The 22,194-nt window shown below is 35.0% G+C and overlaps 1 protein-coding gene and 1 long non-coding RNA gene across 6 annotated transcripts in view; both read right to left on the reverse strand.

Moving 5' to 3' along the window:
- LOC127852156 (uncharacterized) overlaps positions 1–2,788 on the reverse strand; it is a 30,027-nt gene extending 27,239 nt beyond the window's left edge. The window contains exon 1 of the long non-coding RNA XR_008036101.1: positions 2,467–2,788. This is a non-coding gene — a long non-coding RNA (uncharacterized LOC127852156). The remainder of the gene's footprint in view (positions 1–2,466) is intronic.
- The window catches only part of LOC127852152 (transmembrane protein 135-like), a 150,155-nt gene that overhangs the window by 122,189 nt on the left and 5,772 nt on the right, over positions 1–22,194 (reverse strand). The window contains exons 2-6 of one of the 5 annotated variants that reach the window (XM_052385985.1): positions 21,603–21,730; positions 13,799–13,921; positions 13,167–13,265; positions 12,107–12,140; positions 9,258–9,323 (exon numbers count right to left, since the gene is read on the reverse strand). In XM_052385985.1, the coding sequence (XP_052241945.1) occupies positions 9,258–9,323; positions 12,107–12,140; positions 13,167–13,265; positions 13,799–13,921; positions 21,603–21,730 (450 nt within the window). Of the gene's footprint in view, positions 1–9,257; positions 9,324–12,106; positions 12,141–13,166; positions 13,266–13,798; positions 13,922–19,161; positions 19,252–21,602; positions 21,731–22,194 lie in introns of all 5 variants that reach the window. The other 4 variants (XM_052385987.1, XM_052385986.1, XM_052385988.1 and 1 more) reach the window with 4 other exon arrangements.

A 22,194-nucleotide genomic window follows, 5' to 3' on the forward strand; every position in this document is an offset into this window, starting at 1 on the left:
ATGCATACAATCAACCCAAGGCAAGTTTTAAATCAAGCGCACAGATGGCATGCCAGATGACACGCCCGTGATCGTGCCACAGCACACATTCAGCAATGTATTAGAGTTCAATAAATTATTCAAGGACATGCTGGGACAAAAATGTTGTACTTTGTTCAGTAAAGGTAATGCTAAGCATAAGACGCTTGTTCTTGTTTGTGCCCCAGTTATATTATAAGCAACTAAGCATTTTGTCTACACATAAAGCATAATAACTTCTTGTCAGACAATAGTCCAATTTATTCACTTTTGATAATCCCCAAAGACAACAAGTACTAGTTCGACCCAGGAATCAGACTTGAGTCTTTCAACAAGCCTTAAGCTTTTGATATAATCAAGCTTAATAAATAGCTTATAAAATATATACTTAATAATGTGTCAATTACAGTCAATTCCATAGCTATAAAATGCCAGTGAAAAACGTGTCAAGGCTCTACACAATATGTCCAACTTAACCCATTTATGCTTAGCGTCTAGAAAAAAGGCCTGGCAAACAGCATAGGCCCAGATGAGACGCCGCATGATGCGGCGTCTCATCTGGGTCTGCGCTGTTTGTTTAAAGGAATTTCTGTAAGAAGTATTCTAAATATAGAAATAACAAGGGCTGTTTGTAAAACATGCATGCCCCCCATATGGGCTTTCAGTTGTAGTGGCAGCCATTGTGTGAATATGTTTTTTGTCACTGTGACCTTGACCTTTGACCTAGTGACCTGAAAATTAATTGGGGTCATCTGCCAGGCATGATCAATGTACCTATGAAGTGTCATGATCCTAGGTGTAAGCATTCTTGAGTTATCATCCGGAAACTTTTACTATTTTGAGTCACTGTGACCTTGGCCTTTGACATAGTGACCTGAAAATCAATAGGGGTCATCTGCCAGTCATGATCAATGTGCCTATGAAGTTTCATGATCCTAGGCGTAAGCATTTTTGAGCTATCCTCTGGAAACCATTTTACTGTTTTGAGTCACTGTGACCTTGACCTTTGACCTAGTGACCTGAAAATCAATGAGGTCATCTGCCAGTCATGATCAATGTACCTATGAAGTTTCATGATCCTAGGCGTAAGCATTCTTAAGTTATCATCCGGAAACCATTTTACTGATTCGAGTCACTGTGACCTTGACCTTTGACCTAGTGACCTGAAAATCAATAGGGGTTATCTGCTAGTCATGATTTATGTTCCTATATTTCATGATCCTAGGCGTAAGCATTCTTGAGTTATCATCAGGAAACCATTTTACTGTTTCGAGTCACTGTGACCTTGACCTTTGACCTAGTGACCTTAAAATCAATAGGGGTCATCTGCCAGTCATGATCAATGAACCTATCAAGTTTCATGATCCTAGGCCTAAGCGTTCTTGAGTTATCATCCGGAAAACATTTTACTATTTCGAGTCACTGTGACCTTGACCTTTGACCTTGTGAACTGAAAATCAATAGGGGTCATCTGACAGTCATGATCAATGTACCTATGAAGATTCATGATCCTAAGCCTTAGCCTTCTTGAGTTATCATCCGGAAACCATCTGGTGGACTGACGGACCGACCAACATGTGCAAAACAATATACCCCCTCTTCTTCGAAGGGGGGCATAAATATAATAGAAATCCCTAATTTTGGAAATAAATTAATCCAATTTAGAAGGATAGGAGAGTCCACTATGCATAAATGGGTTAATGACTGTCACAGTGTTCAGTTTTATCACCTTTTTGTGTGTGACATTTGTTACATTATGTCCATTAGCTTTTTGTCGGTGACATGATCGGTCATAGGCTTATATAATATAATAATATAATAATATAATCTGTAAAACTGTTAAAGTATTTGTTTGTGACAAATAATGTATCACTGCTATGTGCCTAAAACATTTTATGTCATCATTTAATATCAAAAGTAACAAGGGCTGTTTGTAAAACATGCATGCCCCCCATATGGGCTGTCCGTTGTAGTGGCAGCCATTGTGTGAATACGTTTTTTTGTCACTGTGACCTTGACCTTTGACCTAGTGACCTGAAAATCAATAGGGGTCATCTGTGAGTCACGATCAATGTACCTATGAAGTGTCATGATCCTAGGCAAAAGCGTTCTTGAGTTATCATCCGAAAATCATTTTACTATTTCGGGTCACCGTGACCTTGACCTTTGACCTTGTGACCTCAAAATCAATAGGGGTTATCTGCGGGTCATGATCAATCTACCTGTGAAGTTTCATGATCCTAGGCATATGCGTTCTTGAGTTATCATCTGAAAACCATTTTACTATTTCGGGTAACCGTGACCTTGACCTTTGACCTAGTGACCTCAAAATCAATAGGGGTCATCTGCGAGTCATGATCAATCTACCCATGAAGTTTCATGATCCTAGGCGTATGCATTCTTAAATTATCATCCGGAAACAATTTTACTATTTCGGGTCACCGTGACCTTGACCTTTGACCTAGTGACCTCAAAATCAATAGGGGTCATCTGCAAGTCATGATCAATCTACCCATGAAGTTTCATGATCCTAGGCGTATGCGTTCTTGAGTTATCATTCAAAAACCATTTTACTATTTCGGGTCACCGTGACCTTGACCTTTGACCTAGTGACCTCAAAATCAATAGGGGTCATCTGCGAGTCATGATCAATGTACCTATGAAGTTTCATGATCCTAGGCCCAAGCGTTCTTGAGTTATCGTCTGACAACCACCTGGTGGACGGACCGACCGACCGACATACCGACAGACCGACATGAGCAAAGCAATATACCCCCCTCTTCTTCGAAGGGGGGCATAATAAAAGGGTCAGAACTTTGGAATGTAGTAATGTAATATGATCCAATTTTATGATACACTGTAACTCCAATATAGCGCTCTCCGTTATAACGCTGAATCCAATATAACGCGGGTGGGTCTTGGATCCCTATTTTCTTCCAACCTTCCATTTCTGATTCAAATCCATGTTATGCAACTTCATGTATTTTCAGACAATTCAAGGATGGCGGCGATCACATCTTGATTGCTTTATTCAACCGTCCGTTGAACCGATTTTAATCGCTTGGAGGTTAAACAACACCGACGGCTAATTGGTGTTAATCTGTTGTGTAATGTCAATAAAGGTGTGAAAAACTCGCGTGTCAGTGTTTATTACATGTATTCCCTATCAGAGCGGTTCGGTGCGCTAATTTCAATAAGATAAGTGCAAGCGGGATAATTATAAAATTAAAGTTATTCAAAACGATAAAAACATTCTTACTTTGATATGATTGCAGTTTGACTATATTAAAGGAGCGGCTATGAAATATACTGCGCACAGTATAAAACAAGTTTTTCTGTCATTTCATTATCATTTTAGTATTTAGTCATTTAATCTTTCAGTTCGTGTACGAGAAATTAATTTAATAATCCAGACGATTTATATACATGCTAACACAGTGTAATTGTTAACAGAGATTCACTTTCATTTTTTTCCGGTATCAGAAAGTCCCCGGAGAGCACGTTTTTTGCATGACAGTGTATGACGCAATAAAAAATTTCTTTGTACATGTATCGTATTGCATTCAATCTTAATATAAATTCGCTCATCCAATTAAAGCTCTGCCCCATGATGCACTGTTCTTTTCACACTTCTGAAAATGGCGTATACATATAGTTGTGTTTGTGAAATTCATAAACATAGTTATCCTCATAAATGTTCAAGATTATTATTTTTTTAAGTGATGTTGTAACTTGATTGGATTAACGGATAAATGTGCACATTAGAAAAGCGGTATGTATACTGTTAAATATCGTTCGGTTTATATGCATGTATTTGCGGATGACAACACAGCATGGCAATACACAGGACCTATATTATAGGCTATACTATACCTGTTTTTATAGCCCCCCTGCAATAAATGAGCTCAAAACTTATAACGCGGATCCGTTAATAACGCTGTTGCGTGGCTTGGACCCCATCATCCGCGTTATATTGGAGTTACAGTGTAGTACAATGTTATGAGGCATGGGAAAAAACCAATGTCAATGTTAGTATACGAGATAATAATCCGAGACAATACATGCAATAGCCATCTTTCAAGGGCGAAAACATTCATAGTTTTCTTATCTACAATGCATGAATGACAAAGCTAGCTACAGCTAGCTCTAAATGACAAATATTTTCATATCTGAAATAATGATATTAAATTTTAAAAGATCAATTACTTTTGATCAATGACTGTCAATTTCTTAGTTTGTCTGGTAAAACATGTATTACAACAATAGATAAGTAGCATAATACACTCAACAAGACCAGGGCTCGCGCTAGGGGGCGACGTGAACGACTAAGTCGCTTTCTTACGCCAAACGTCGCCTAAAATTTAAGAACTTGTATATAAAAAGCAACTTCCAGTCTCCCTCTTATCGGAATTTGTTTACATCCGGTTTTCTCAATGTCAAGGTCTGACTCAATTTTACAATACACACTGTCGCAGCCCGGAGCGTGTCGCAATTGAGCGACAGGTAATTTGAGGTAAACCCCGCCCTGATTCTCCCAACCTCCGAACTTATCTAATCGGCGATCGATATTGGTCAAGTCAGCATTCAAGTCACATGGTAGCTGGCCAATAAACATTGAGTTCGCTCAAGCATAATATTGGGTCATTCATGCGCAGACACTGTATACTTGGAAATACACAGTTGATATTGTCGTCTGCCAACACTATAGAGGCAGATAGCAAACGTCGTATATAAAGATAAACAAATAAAAAGGAGTCTTACAATAAATAAATTATTTCTAAGCTGATCACTTTACACCTTTCTACCGACTATCGATCAGAATTAACAAAAGGATGATAACTAAATAATTAGATCTATGTCGATGATGTTACACCTTTCTGCCAATTATCGTTTGAAATTAAAAGGTGATAATTAAGTTGTTTTTTTACCCACAAACAATGCTATTGTAAAGCAATATGTCAATTAAATTGTATATTAATTACATATTTGCTAGGTTACCGGTTTTCATTTTTTTGCTGTCAAACGATATGCACAATTTGTTTCATGTGCGTAACGCGTATAATTTTTCGGACTGTCATTTTCGGATACATTATTTTTCGTCAATTATAATTTAATTTCGAAGTTCTTTAAAGAAAATAGAATGAAGAATACAGATGGGGTGATGCAGACGATGTGGTTTATCATACTTCGAACTGTATTCACATGAAATTGCAATTGGAAAGACTATACAAAATAACAAATAATTATTAAGAAAGCATATGTTAAATGTCATATTTCAAACATAAATATTTAACTGGTCTGACAGTTTTATTAAGCTTATGTTATCTGCTGCTACATAAACATATCATCTTTGAAATACTTTAGTCAGTTCAATATGATATTTACATCAAAATGGATTGAATAAGGAGCTAGTAAAATTTTAGTTATTTATCTGTTGTGTCTATTATTACTTGGTTAATTAGAACTGCTGGAAAAATTAAGATACACAAAAGAAATATAATTATGTGTACTACAGTGGTATACTTCAATAATGTGATACACATATATGTGTGTTGTAACGCCCTACATGTATGGAAACCCTTGTGTCCGAGTCTCTCCACTTCTCCCTAAAGTCTCCTCACTTCTCCCTAAAGTCTCCTCACTTCTCCCTAAATCAGTGTCCAGGGAGAAGTCACTTCTCCGTAAAATTTGAGCCCAGCGTGAGCCCTGAAGACAAGAAATGGCTTATTAACTCTTTCAGTGCTCAGGAACCGAATTTTGAAGGTCTTTGCAAACAGTTTGGATGCAGATGAGGCGCCACAGAACGTGGCATCTCATCAGGATCCAAACTGTTTGCTTTTCTGATAGTATTCTTTGAAAAAAATCTAAGAAAATGCTAATTTTAGAAATTCTGCAGACAACATTATAGCAGACGACAAATTTCCCAGCATGCAAAGGGTTAAGTAACAATGTCCCTGACAACAAGTGCTACAGCCATTATTAGCAAATGATAATTATTTATATCATATGTAATTAGATGTGACAATGTTATAGTACAAATTGTCTAGCTTTTACAAAAAGCAAATATGATACAATCAAGATGTTGCCAGATATGTTAGGCATATTGTAACAACTGGAACACATAATTGTCATCAGATCAAATTAACATTCCAGGGCAAATCATTTTGTCATGAGGAATGTGATGTATATAATAATAATAATAATAAAGATAATAATAATTCATCAATCAATATACCAACACAATCAGAAGTTACCAACATAATTCATCAAAATATAACTTGATGTGTGGTGGATGTTCAAATGACATTTTTGACACAGAGGAATGTATTATGGCTATACCTGATCTTCGACCTTGAATCAAACCTTGACCTTTGAAAATGGGAGATGTATATGAACTTGAATCAAACCTTGACCTTTGAGAATGGGAAATATTTTGAGCAAAAAAGGTTATCTTGTTACAAAGATGACTTGTGCATAGTTACTCAAAATATTGCATGATAAATACTAAATTTACACATACTGTCTTAAGAAGCTGAATTATACTGATCTTGAAAGATTGACCTTAAAGTGTGACCTTGGCCTTGAGCTGTCAGGAAACATGCGAATGGTGTATTTTCATTATCCATGTGGCAGGTATTAATTGTAAGTACACAATTTCATTAAGTTTTTTTCCACTGGTTTTACTAGGGTGAAAACCTATTTGGATGCATGTCTGTCCAATGGTGAATAATGTTTGTCACAAACAAGCTGCACAATGCACATATTTGGCATTAATAACCTTGTCAGACCTGTGCCCAAGCAGTTACATGCCGTCTCCCTTAGGTGAACATTTTTGGTAAAATATTTGTTAAATTGCACAATGAATTATGAAGTTATAGTTCAATAAAGCTGTTTTACAGCCATTTTCAACCTTTGACCTCTAAGTGTGACCTTGATTTTGAGGTACTGAGACAGGTGATATATCCAACGCATTGATATAGTGGTCATTTGTGGTAAGTATATAATTTCACAATGAATGACCAAATTACAGTCCTCAAGAGCTGTTTTATTGACAAATTTGACCTCTGAGCAATATGACCTTGACCTTTCTGGTAAGGAGAAGGGTGTTAAACGCAACACATGGTGATGACCTGTGATGAGCTTATTTAAATTTGCATGATGAATGACAAAGTTATATTTCGCACAAGGGATATATGCCAAAATTTAACCTCTCACCTCTTGTCAAGTGTGACCTTGACCTTTGAGGAAGAGACAGTAATTACATGCAACACGTTATTTAACAATTGCACATTGAATGACAATGATACTGTCTGGACAAGCATAGATGTGGTCATGCACCCTCACACACATACATACATTTGATCATTTAAACTGCTATATCATGCTTTTCACAATCCGGCTCAAAAAATATGGTGTTATTTTTTTATAAATAAGGAACTCAATGAAATGCCAATTATAAGTATCTTATTATGACCCCACCTAAACTCAAACCTCCCTAATATGGCTCATAATGCTCCACCTGCAATTCTGCACTTGTACAAACAAACAAACATATAATTACATATTTTCCTGAGTAAACCTCCTTCTTTTAAAATTCATAACAATATTTGCAGATTGAAGTAAGTTATTCTAAAGCAGACCTATTCCATAAACAACTGTACTTGTTGACTGACATTTGACATTGTTAAAAAAAAATCCAATCAATGAATGATTTAAACAAACTATTTAATCTGCATCTCTATAAAAGTTAGATTAATTGAAAATTTAATCTTGCCGCCCCTTTTTACAGCAGGGGTACATTTTCACTAAGCAATCTATTATCGACAATTGTGACACATAGCGTGGTAGTTAAAACATAAAATTACACTAGATACTTGAGCCAGTGTCATTTCTTTGCAGTCAATCCTTTTTTAAAGCTACAGAGTTACATACTTCATCCAATTATTAAACATACGCAGACAATTACAGTTCGGCTTTTATTGTTACACAATGCGTGATAAAGCTACTGTCCAACATTTTGTGCTTTTCTATAAAGTTACCATAGGTTTGTTTAAACTGGAATCGGTCTAAATAGTGACAATAAATACCCCCCATCAATTTAATAGTGTACCATGTAGCATGATGTTATAGAATGTTTAAGTTAAAAAATGAGAATACTTTTGGCAATATTTTAAAGAAGGTTAAACAAAATTTGAACAACTTTATATCATAACAAAGAATGCCAGTAGGTGACAATGCTTCAAATGTGTACAAAATAACTTGTACTATTATGCATCTTGAGCTTTCCTGCGATTACATCGAAAATGGAATAAAAATATATATCTTTTTTTATTGCACTCACTTAAAGCATAGTTGGAGAAAAAATTCTGTTTAACAAAATATGAATTTGTTGTAGCTACACCCTCATTTCTATACCATGATCACTGTCCATAAAACTTAACTCACTGAACAAGAACTAGATGGCCTGAATTTTACAAGAGATTTGCAATCACCAACTCAATTTGTACCAGACCCTACCACAATGTAATATAATATGTGGCTACCATAATATTTACTCCACATTTATACGAATGATGGCAAACTTCACATTCAACGTCTGTCCTACCTCCCTTACTGAGGAATATTGAGTTTCAGGCTACCCGATATCAAAATTCCAAAAGGAAACACTCAAAGTGTCAGCTTAACTTACAAACTTAATATAGTTACGTGTCATTCCGCTTACTGATAAAAAAGTCAGACATAGAAATGCCTTTTATGACATATCCACAGGTATCATAAAAGAATGGAAACAAATTGCAGATTAATGTCCTGCAACAATATTACATACAGCTTTTATTGGCTTTCACAGGGATTTTGGTGATGAAATTTCAACTTTAGACTTTAAAACTTGTCAAAGGTAATATCAGATGGTGGTAGATTCACAATTAATCTGTGTGCACATGCGAAGAAGCCATGTATATAATACCCTATGCACTTAAACGCTGCCTAAAAATCCCATTAAGGGGTTGAAATGGATGTTGCTGACACCACCATTAAATAATCAAGTTAAACCTTACAGTTATTCCTGTTGGACAGTTTCTTGTAAAGTTTATCCTTGTAAATAATGTGTCCAGCGACAATCTATTAACAGATTTCAATCTGTTTTTGCATTAAATGCAGAAAAGCATTACCTGAACTATGATTTCTAACACTCAACTATGAAAATAATATCTAATGGACACAAAATCCTATTAACTGACCTCTCCATTAGGCAATGATCTCACCAGCCCTCGAGCCTTCAGCATCCTCCATATCGTTTCTATTGCCTGAAAAGCAAAAAGACATGTAATATACAATTGCTCAAGAGTTTTAAATCAAATAAAAATGCAATTTATTGTTGCAAAACACTATTGTTCCATGGCTGCAATACAAAAGGTCATAATTCCATGGCTGCAAAACAAATTGACGATTATGAAATGGTTTAAAAAAAACATACCATTATAATATAATTGCAAACAATGACCAGAATTCCATGGCTGCAAAATAAATATACCATTATGCCATGGCTGAAAAACAAATTGACCATTATGAAATAGCTGCAAAACAAACTGACCATAAAAACAAAGCTTCAATATATGGCCTCAAAACAAAATAAAAATAATTCATCATTGAATTATTTATTTAAAAAAAATTAAATAAATTCACATGTAAAAAATAGAGCATAATTCAACTGTTGCAAAACTGAGTAAAATTCCACAGGCAAAAAAACAACAACAAATAAACACGTTATTAAAGAGCACAGATTGATTGAGAAATACTACATTAATGATCACATTTGTTTTCATACATTTGATTAAGTTTAATATTGTTCAGCCAAATCATACAAATGTTATATGATATTTGGTAGTGTGTGGTGGTTTGCATACCTATAAGTCTTAAACTATACAAAAAGTATTCAAGACATCATAATTGTGATTTTTTCTTTTAAACATTTGTAATAGTAATAATAGTTCTGGAGGCTTATATAGAGCACTGCAGAAAAAAAATATCAACCTTTCCAGCTGTTGCCTTAAGCTGCATAAACCACTTCACAAAAGTGATAATTATTTTGTGTCAATTTAAACATGACCTAGTAAAAAGAAGTCCATCTCAAAAGCGCTATTACTAATTTATAGAAAGATGGAAACAGCACGAAAATCATTTTTCTCAATTCATGTTTATTAATTGAAGCATCTTCATCTCATTCATGATCATTCTAAGGCTATACATTATGCTCCATTGCCTCCGTATGAGTTGTAGAGTGCAAAGTTTCAAACATCTACGGAAAAATAGATACACAACAAAAATCCTATTACTCGCAGACCATTAAACTAAAATAATTCCTCTTTAATAAGCATGAATTTTGTATAACTTAAGAGACCTTAATGCACTAAAATAGGCATCACAGTATGGATAATAATTTAGTAATTCAATTTGTTTATTTTGCTTTAAGATTTAACATACGCAATGGCCATTTAAAAAGTTGAACGCTTCATTGACGCGAAAAAGTCCGCACATTTTTTTATAGAGATTCACCCAGAAATCTATTTCCAATTACGCCTCTTGGTGGTAGATCATTGGTGTATTTGTTCATACATTAATTACGACATGCCAAGTGTATCCGCCTCACAAAAGCCCCCTAGAAAGGCATTCTCAGCCTTCAATACGTGTGCCTTTCAACGGGCATGGGCCCATGGCAGTGTATTCGAAGTCCCGTCGAGTGTGAATATTATCATATTTATTCATCCCTAAGACGAAATGCTGTCAACTTATTCAGCAACACACCTACATTTTCTCCCATACAATGCTTTCATTCATAATTCGCTGTTATTATATTGTATACATGAATGAAATTCAATTAAAAATATATAAAGTTACATAAAGCTAGTTATAAAGTCAACTGATTTCATAATGCCTATCAAGTTGCAGTTAAAGCAACAGAATTGCTGAAGAGAAATGCCAAAAAAAAATTCTACTAAAATCTGAGTGGTGGTGTATTCAACATTGATGAATACAGCAAACACAGGCAGTATGATGACATCATTTGTTTATTGTTTTATGAGATTATTTTATGTTTTTGTGCAGTTTTGAGCAATTTTCTTTCATTAGTTTTTGTAATCAAAACAGAAAAATATTATTATAAATATACCTAGCCCTATTTTAGTTTAGTGGCAATTAAGCTTTTTTTAGCATGGCTAAACAAACCAATCTGTATTCAATATTAAACCAGTGTTCTCTACATCGGGATCAATAAACAAAGTCCTTCAGAAGCTCACATGATGCATTAAACAATCTAAATATTTATTTATATAATAACTAATAAAAGGATTTGTTTGGATCAAAGGTCTATCATACTTTTCATGCCTTTTATTCATCAAATATAAAGGACCTTTGCTTTTCTAGACAGAAATATACTAAGTATGGATTATCTAGATTAAAGATGATGAATCTGTAAAATTTAAAGCTTTTTTCCTCCGAATGTATATTACTTTTTTAAACTTGCAAATATGTCAAGTAGGGATTTATACATTCTTTGAATATTGTACACATAACTTTTTTTCTAAAGAGAGATTATCAACACATTTTGAAAAAGACACAGATACAGTATTGGGAAAATATGAGTTCCGTTACCACCCCAATTGGAAAAATTGTGCGGGAAAAACCCTGAAACTGGGAATTTCACACCGTGAAGTCTTCATATTGAGAAATCTGTGTATTTAATTTTTTGCTCCCAAATACTTTAAAATTGAAAACTAAATGTTGTAAAGTTTTCAATATTATATTTACTTTGGTTCCAGCCATAGAGCTGCATAGGGAAACTATCTAAATGTTGCATTTTTTTATATTAAAAAAAAAGAAAAAAATATCTATTTATTTTTAATCCTTCAATTGGGAATTTTTTTGGAAAATTTGTAGTTTTACCTCATTGGGAAAGTGCCTTTTCCCGTTACTTTATAAAGAGGGAAAACAAATCGTTGTGAATTAATACTTAATAAGGATAAAATTTTGTGTGATGATTCAGACTGTAAATGAAAGATTGAATGAAGATATTTTGGTAAAGGTTACTTACCAGGTTTCCTGTATACATTGCAAGCAGGCCCCGTCTGAAAGAGAACAGAAACCATCATAGTCATAATAATAAACAAGTTGTTGCAAGTTATTATTGGTTTATTTTTTAATGTAATAAAACCACAATGATAATTACATTGCAATAAAATATATTGCTTGCTTGGTAAATTATATGGTATGTAAATGATGCGTTAGTATTTTCTTTGAAAATGTTTTATAACAATACTGTTGATCTGCAATCATCAAAACATAAAATTATTCTCTGCACTATATTTGTAATAGTCAAGCAGAGGTAATGACAGACATTATCAAATATATAATTATATATTACCACATTGTTGTCATTTTTGAAAATAATTCATTACCAAATAAACCAAATAATACTTAATCACAATAAAAGTATGTCGTTATTATATTAAGAAGCTGAGTATAATTTCATGTTGGGAGAACAATCATTTTAATGGTTAACAATTAAGTGGGCAATTAATCCAAATCAGGGAGACTGTGTTACAGACATTGAAAGTAAACAACTCAATAATATTTCGGGGGTGGGGGGGTCCAAAAACAAATGTCAGATTCAGTTGAGATTCAAATTATAAAGTATGTCTTGTTGTCTACTTGCAATCTACATGAAATGCTAAATTGTTACTAAAACATTAATAGAAACGAGACATTATAAAGAAACTAGAAACATTAAACATAAAGAAAAAATTCTTCAATATTGTAAGTGGACAGCAGTGGCGAAGGAGTGGAAATAACAAATTTCTACAGCAACATGGAAAGCACAAGTGCAAAGTGCTCTGTGTGTTACACATTGAAAACTAGTTTGTTTTTTTCTGATACCATACATATATTTTACATTGGCTTCAAAATTAATTTAAGGTCAATTATTATGTTCTAATGCAATAAATATTAATCTTTTTAGAGACAAATGTTTATACTATTCTTTTAAGAGCAAAAGTAATGAATAACATTATAAATTAAGAGCTATTTTAATTGAAGTACAGACACACAGAGTCAGTTAAATCCTCCCCCCCCCCCCCAAAAAAAAATGGTAGTACCTTGATTTTCTTTCTAGAGGACTTGCAATAAGACATGCCATCATAGAAGGAAGAAATGCAAGAGTGTTCACTAGGTACATGTGTCTGCCATTAATCTTCCTAAAATTTACAAGAAAATATTTTAGTCTGTGTGATTGTTTCGAATTAATGTGTAACACTACACTATTGGATCCAAGTTGCCTTTGTTGATTCCATGATATTATTGTCAAAGACAGTTTTCTGAAAGCTTCTGAAATGCAATAGTTGTGGGTTTCCAGGGTATAATATAACATTTGAGAATGCATTTCACATAGGTTGAAACACGTTAATTGGTGCTTTTTTATTACATAAATATGGCAAACAAATCAAAAGACATCAGCCATTCTTATTCAAGAGTCATGAACTCAGACTTCAAATACAAAAGCGCTGTTTTTTAATTCAGCAAAAACTGGATTAGTAAATGTTTGGTTGTGAAATGTAGTCTCAAGAGTCAAATGTCATATTTCTATCCCAGAATGCAGCTGTCCCCCATGTCACTCATAATGCATCATCATGTCCTCCCAAAATGCAGTATTCCAAGTTTCCTGCAATTTCCCCAGAAAGCAAAGTTGTCAGTTTCCCAAAATGCCTCACTGACTACCCAGAATTCCTACCTGGACTTCCTCTCCAGAATAATAGCCACGTAAGCAGCCATCAAACAGGGGACAAAACCTATTGTGTGCCTATATGAGAAACTGCTAACTAGATTCCTGCGATAGACAGTCCCAAGTAGCTTCCTGCCAAGAAAAAGAAACACAGAATTATTCTTGTGATTATTTTTTTTAGTTTTACAGAAACTTAATTCTGGTTAGCATTCTGCATACAGCCCTTTATGACAAAAGGTTGTGTCCCAATGTTCATCAGGCCTGAAAATAAACTCAGCCTTAGTTGATCTATCCGAGGGTTGAAATATTGATGTGGATATGTAGGTATGATTTAAAGCAAAGCAGAGAGTTAACCAACTGAAAAAAGTAACACTCAGTTTAGTGCAAAGAGAGAAATCAAAACACATCTACAAAATACTAGGGGATCAAACATTGCTTTGAATAACTGAGTTACTGACAAAAGGGCAATTAAAATTATATGAATCTCCAGTATATAAAATTGACCAATTACTTTGTATCAATGTTCTATGGGTATGCTTTGAATCTGCAAATACTTGGTAGAATTTAGGTATCGATATTAACTCCATACCACTTACATGTAGTAAGATTTAAAATAGCTTAAATTTCCAAAGATTTCTATATTTTGCGATCTCAAAAACACTAATATTAATTTTGCATCAGCGGAATTGCAGACCACTTTTGTGTGTGTTTCTCACATGTTTTACACCTACATAATATCCTTCTGATGTCTGTCTCCATGTCTGATTTCAACTCTTTTTGTTCCCTAAGAATGTTGGAATATCATAAATATATCTGTACATTTTAGTTTCATCAGAAACACATGTGCATCCCTTGCAGTAACTTTAATATCAAATATCTGTTGCTGTTTTTCTAAATGTATGTATGTCTGATATTCTGTGCATCTACAAGCCAAACATATGTCTTATATTTATTCCACAAATGCATCTACTGCGCTATGAATTTCAGGCACATTTGTTCAAATAACTGTTACCCGCTATACAATTACCTTTTCCCCACACTTTTATCACTAAGGTATTCTTTAAGAAAATATATTGTTTGCATATTGTACTAATAACTTGAAACATTTTTCATTTTCTTTTTTTATGTTTTTTAATTGTACATTTTCTCATGTTTTGAAATGGTACTTCCTTTTTGACTTTTTCTTTTCTATTCTTTTAATTGATAATTGTTTGTGTATGTCTCACTGTCAGGCGGTTCCTTGCTTTAAATGATGAACTTCATATTATAATAAGTTTTATCTTTTGCTGTTGCAGACTAAGTTTCACTTTGTGCATAATTGTAAATATTTGTATATATATGGCATAACATTTTGAAGTCATGCATTTTTCTTTTGCAAACCTTGCTCTGTATTAATCCGTGTATTTGAAAACTATGGCAGAAATTCTGACCATATAAGACAGACAACCAAAGGCGTCCGCAGGAATTTTCCTAGGGGGGGGGGTCAAGGAGTGTTTCTCCCCCTTTGCCGCCTTAGGCATGGACAATATTGAGAATAAGGCCAGATAATGGTGCATCATGAAGTATATCTGGAAGGTTACGAGTTAGGATTTGGAATTGATCAATTGACTGTATTGGAGAATGTTATACCTATTTTTCTCTCTTAAGATCATAGTGACTTTTCTCATACAGAATCTAAATACAATTTCTGACGCACATAGGGACTGTGAAAGCAAACATTAAGTATTTCAGAGAGAGCCCTAAGAGAAAACGGCTAGTTCCTTACACACCATTGTAAAGCGAAACAAGGTGGACTGCAAAGTAAAAAAGCATACGAATCTTTGCTAACCATTTCATCGAAATACGCCGTCAGTTAAAATATATAGCGCAAAACAAACAGAATACGAAAGGACGACAGACTGCACATCAGCTATGGACAGACATTTGTGATAACGCTCCACATAATAGCCAAATATTCGTCCATTTTAGAGCCCGTCACGCAAGCACTTCAGGCTGTTCAATTAAACATAATCAGTGTCAAAAACACTTGATAATCTGACATCGATGTTAACCGATCATCTAGAAAATGCGGATTCGATTTTCGCTGAGGATATATTCAGTCCGGCATTAAAAACAGCCAAAGATATTGGTGTTACAATGACAATAACACTGCAATGTGGCCGGCAAGTACACCGAGCAAATGTTGGTGGAACCAGTGAAGAATACTATCGACGCACGATTTATATTACGTACATGGACTCACTGATCCAGTCTCTAGGAAGCTGATTTTCATAATCTAATATGCCTGCGTTCATGTTATATCAACTCCATCCAAACCACATCAAAATTTCAATCGATCAGACTATAAAGGTACATTCCTAACCATCGACAAATTTTATCAAATCGATAATTTTGAACAAGACACAATGTCATGGTACAACATGAACAAGAAGGAATCCATCAAACAGAATGAGTTAGATTTTGTTGACCTGGTCAAATAACGGATTTGTTTCCGGCCGTGCGTTAGGTGATGATCATATTATTAACCCTGCCCCTACCACTTGTACGGTGGAACGATCATTTAGCACGCTGAGACAAGTCAAGACATGGCTAACATCCACCATGTCCGATGACAGGCTCTCAGGATTATGCATGATGAGGTTAACAGGGATCGGATCAACACTGACAGGAATATTTTTATTCAAAACATCATCGAGAAATTCGGCAGATGCCCACATTACCTTCACTTCCTCTTTAGGGACTGAATAAATGTTAATTGTTAATAAATTGACTTCTCCGGGCGAATGAATCATGTTTAAAACAATGTTTTGAGAGTTAATAAATTGTGCAATAACCACATCCATGACTTGTTTACATGTAAATGGGAGTTGATGTTCGTGTGAAACTAACTATGAGGGGTCATTCTGACCCAAATTGTTCAATTCAGGAATCATAATTGTACACGTATAGATTGTTCAATATTCAACTATCTTTTTCGCTGATCGATTTTCCATGGGGGGGGGATCAGCTGACCCCATTTGCCCCTATGTGCGGACGCCCATGACCATGCAGACAACTTTTTTCTTTCAAGGCAGTATCTCTTTCATGTGTTAGTTACATATTATTTATTACTTTTTGTGTCATTCTCACATTTATTTTGCTCAGTGGATGCTTGATTTAAAATGTTGATATTGTTTTACTAGTGAATTATTTTACAGATTTGCATCTTAATCAATTTAACTGTTTGTTTGCCCATGAATGCTATGAAAACAATTAAAACACCACTAAAACAGATATTGCCCAGCTACAAAAAGCAATGTCTATGTATTAGTAATAGTGCATTTCTACTAAAACAAATGGAAACAAAGGAAAGAAGGCCCAATACATCAAACTAATAAATTAAAGAAACACAAAACATGCTGGAATATATGGGTACGTTTAATTTATGATAAACACTGTTGTTTACTTTTTCCAATAACAACTCCAGAATTTTTATAAATGCACAATGAATTTACATTTAATTAAAATATACATGCACTACCCTTGGCCCTTCAGCATTTTCCAGCACCTTTATGTAATACAATTGCAAACGAAAAGGAAAGAGAGTTAAGGCCCAAATAAGCATGTTTTGTTCTAAAATGATAGCTGTTCTAACTTCTTTAAAAAGTCTGTATTTAATCAAATGCAAGAAATAGGAAATGAAATTTGCATCTATTTGTTTTTTTGTAATCTTTTTGGATCGATTAAATATTTAAGATAAATGCAAAAAACAGCTGACAGAAAAGATTTTTATATAGGCTTTACAATCAATTATTTGACCAAACAATCACACACAAAAAAACAAGAAAAATCAAACACTGCGGATTATTTGGTCCTTCAAGAGCGTGGCAAGAGTACAGTAGGAGTCACATGTATAATGGTACGAGCCTCCTTCTGGGGAAACTTGGCTGAATGCATGTGTGTAAAGTGTTGCCCCCAATATAAGCCTCAGCTAGCTGTGCAGTGAAACTTGGCTGAATGCACGTGTGTAAAGTGTTGCCCCCAATATAAGCCTCAGCTAGCTGTGCAGTGAAACTTGGCTGAATGCATGTGTGTAAAGTGTTGCCCCCAATATAAGCCTCAGCTAGCTGTGCAGTGAAACTTGGCTGAATGCATGTGTGTAAAGTGTTGCCCCCAATATAAGCCTCAGCTAGCTGTGCAGTGAAACTTGGCTGAATGCATGTGTGTAAAGTGTTGCCCCCAATATAAGCCTCAGCTAGCTGTGCAGTGAAACTTGGCTGAATGCATGTGTGTAAAGTGTTGCCCCCAATATAAGCCTCAGCTAGCTGTGCAGTGAAACTTGGCTGCATGCATGTGTGTAAAGTGTTGCCCCCAATATAAGCCTCAGCTAGCTGTGCAGTGAAACTTGGCTGAATGCATGTGTGTAAAGTGTAGCCCCCAATATAAGCCTCAGCTAGCTGTGCAGTGAAACTTGGCTGCATGCATGTGTGTAAAGTGTTGTCCCCAATATAAGCCTCAGCTAGCTGTGCAGTGAAACTTGGCTGAATGCATGTGTGTAAAGTGTTGCCCCCAATATAAGCCTCAGCTAGCTGTGCAGTGAAACTTGGCTGAATGCATGTGTGTAAAGTGTTGCCCCCAATATAAGCCTCAGCTAGCTGTGCAGTGAAACTTGGCTGAATGCATGTGTGTAAAGTGTTGCCCCCAATATAAGCCTCAGCTAGCTGTGCAGTGAAACTTGGCTGAATGCATGTGTGGAAAGTGTTGCCCCCAATATAAGCCTCAGCTAGCTGTGCAGTGAAACTTGGCTGAATTCATGTGTGTAAAGTGTTGCCCCCAATATAAGCCTCAGCTAGCTGTGCAGTGAAACTTGGCTGAATGCATGTGTGGAAAGTGTTGCCCCCAATATAAGCCTCAGCTAGCTGTGCAGTGAAACTTGGCTGAATGCATGTGTGTAAAGTGTTGCCCCCAATATAAGCCTCAGCTAGCTGTGCAGTGAAACTTGGCTGAATGCATGTGTGTAAAGTGTTGCCCCCAATATAAGCCTCAGCTAGCTGTGCAGTGAAACTTGGCTGAATGCATGTGTGTAAAGTGTTGTCCCCAATATAAGCCTCAGCTAGCTGTGCAGTGAAACTTGGCTGAATGCATGTGTGTAAAGTGTTGCCCCCAATATAAGCCTCAGCTAACTGTGCAGTCAGCAAATTCAAATCATGGATGCCACTTTCCAACTAACCTAGGTTTTTGTTTTTATTTAGAACAAAAAACTCCATAAAAAAGGAAAGAGTTGTCCTTGTTTAGCTTGTTCAAACTGCAGAAGCTTATCTGGGATGACACTTTACGCATTTGCATTAAGACCAGTTTTCCCAGATGGCAGTTCATAAAGACAGTGGGGCTACCTCTCTTTTCTCTCAATTGAGAGAGACAGTCCACAGGCCGGAATGCCAAGTAGTATTGCACATGGGTAAAAATAAAACCCAAAGAGCTTCCTGAAAGGTGAAAAAACACTGAAAACATGCTTAAACAAACAACAAGACTCTACGTGGAAATAAAATCATGCATTGTTGAACTTCGTATGTTTGTACTTTTCAATTATTAATACTCAAGCAGCTCTCTGTTAAATTCAGGCTTGTGTGTATAGACTTTAGTCTCGTTTCAAATTTTTCGTCAAAAGGAAGTGTCTTCTTAATGAAAATCAAGACTTGGAGAAAAGTGAAGTCGTTGATAAGCCTGTGCAGAATGCAAAGGCTAACCAAGGACGACACTGTACACTTATGCATGAAGCCCATTTTAATAAAGCGCAGCTCATTTTAAATTCTAGATTGCAAAACAAACGGTGCAATAAATCTGATTATCATGTTGCTAATAAATTGGAGGTCTCCAGTCGTTTTTCATTGTTCAATACAACAATATTTTAAATCACAACACAATATAACAATAAATACAACTAAAACATGCATTGCTAACAATTCAAGATGAGCAATGGGGACAAAAAAGGACTTTATTCATACTGGAAAAGGCCAGAAATAATAGATTATTACACCTCATGTTCTTAAAAAGATTTCAAATATCTGCACACATAAACTAAACTCTGCAGCTCTGGTAAATTTGCAATTGACATGACTTTATTTATGCCAAGGCATTTTTAAGTGCCCAAATCCAAAGCCCAAAGAAGAGCTTGTAACATCAAAGGTGATTACCCCCTCCCCTTCAATGCCACAATGATATTGTAATTATGTACCGGGTAGCTTATTGTTAAAATCATGTTATAATAAATTCACAGTTCAAAAAAAAAAATTCACTATCAAATATACCGGTATATACAACAAGGTATCCAACTCAAAATCATAGAAAACGGGTTGCATCGCTTTGAACAGCCATTACTTCATCAATTTTGCAGCGATTTTCATGATCTTGGTCTTATTCAACGCAGAAATGAATTTCCTTTCTGGAAATGTATTGTCTTGCAATATTTTTACAAATACTGGGTCAACTTTTAAGAAATAACACGATACACAACTCGCGTGACCCAGTTAACATCGATCAGACCGTATTTATGACTGAAATCTTCACGGAGTAAAGGGCATTTTCCCTGCAAACTTCACGGACCTCGATACCATAATTCAATAAAACGTATGAAAAAACATTCTTACCGTGCTTGCGGTGCATTATGCATCAAAACTAACTGTCCAGCCCATTTTGAAACCTTTGTTTACATACATTTCAACTAACTGACATTTTAAACACACGAGTGATTCCATTAGTCCAATGCGAAGATGTGTCTTTACAACTGGAGATTTCATTTATAAATATGGTCTGATTACATGTTAACTCAGTCAAGCGAATTGTGTATCACGTTATTTCTTAAAATTTGACCCAGCATGTGTAGAAATATTGCAAGACAATACATTTCCAGAAAGGAAATTCATTTCTGCGTTGAATAAGACCAAGATCATGGAAATCGCTGCAAAATTGTTGAAGTAATGGCTGTTTAAAACGATGCAACCCGATTTCGGGTGAGTTCGAGTTGGATACCTTGTTATATATATATATTTGAATAGTGAAATTTTCTTTTCGGGAAAGTAGATTTTTCGTTATAATATGATAATTTATCATTCAAAATTATGTTTTCACTAATTAATATCATAGCCACATGCTAACCACCTGTGATTAAACACATTATAATACAAATTGCACATGCCAAACTTCAAATCCTAAGAAGCAATGCAAGAAAGTGTGAATGTTACCTATCGAAAAAGTGTTGGTCCTATTATGTTTCCCCTTTAGTTATAATAAAACATCAACATTAGCACATTGGTCTATAGCTTTTCTTGAACATACAAAAATGTGAGTTTGCTATAATAAGCATTTTTCCATGACTCATTAAAAGTGATGTGTTTTATTTTACCATTTTAACTGTATTTTCAAACTGTGTTTAAGCAAACATTTTGGGTATTTTTTAAATTCATACAAGAAAAACAGTTTTTTCATAAAATCAATTTTCAAGACCAGGAAAATCGGTACTGAGCACAAATTTTCGCAGAGGAAGCTATAACAAGATTTGTTCTCAAATGTCCACGCACTCTAATAAATTTGTCCCACGCCCCTCTCCACCTTAAACAAAAATCTAATCTGATTTACACTGATCTGAAAATCAACCCTGGACAGCTCAAATCCGGATTTCCGCTATAATCCAGACAGTTGACACCCCTGCACAAACCACTTAGAACAACAAAAATAAATAGACATAGACTTGAAAAAATGTAAAGCCATGTGTTCCCCATTCCCTAAAATTTTGGCATAAAAAAACGAAAACAGTTTTCACTAGATACATACTTACCTCCATATACAAAAACATGTGATGAACAGCGTTCCATTCGTGGTCAAGAACAATGTGGACTGGGCCAACTCTCTCAAAAACTTGTCTCGATAGTACTTTTTACCCTTACGTCTTACAAGGCCTGCTATCTGAAACCACAAGAAAAATTTTTTGAAAATGATTAAAGACAAACTAAGTCTTGTTACTAATTCATGGACTTGAGTATAAATAATGTAAGCATTACCAGTACCAGTTGCAAAAAAAATGAGTTGGCTATTGAAAATTACTGATTCTTTTTTATAACCGCTTTGTTATAATTTACTTTGAAGAAAAAAATCAATATAACGTTTTGTTTGCAAAACAATTAAGGAAACCTCATGGAGTTAACATTGAGTAGCATATTCAAGTTATCCTAAAACCAAAAACACTTTCCGTTTTTGTTGAGATATAACAACAAAAAATATAAAATCAAGAGCTGTCACCATAGGATGACATATGCCCCCTATAAACGCTTTGATAAAAGTTAAAGCATTTTTCGAAACCTAAACGCAGATTTCGAAACCTAAACGCGGACCCTAGGTTCAAGGTCACAGGGGTCAAAATTTGTGTGCGT

The sequence above is a fragment of the Dreissena polymorpha genome, chromosome 12, assembly GCF_020536995.1.
Source record: "Dreissena polymorpha isolate Duluth1 chromosome 12, UMN_Dpol_1.0, whole genome shotgun sequence".
Lineage (NCBI taxonomy): Eukaryota > Metazoa > Mollusca > Bivalvia > Myida > Dreissenidae > Dreissena > Dreissena polymorpha.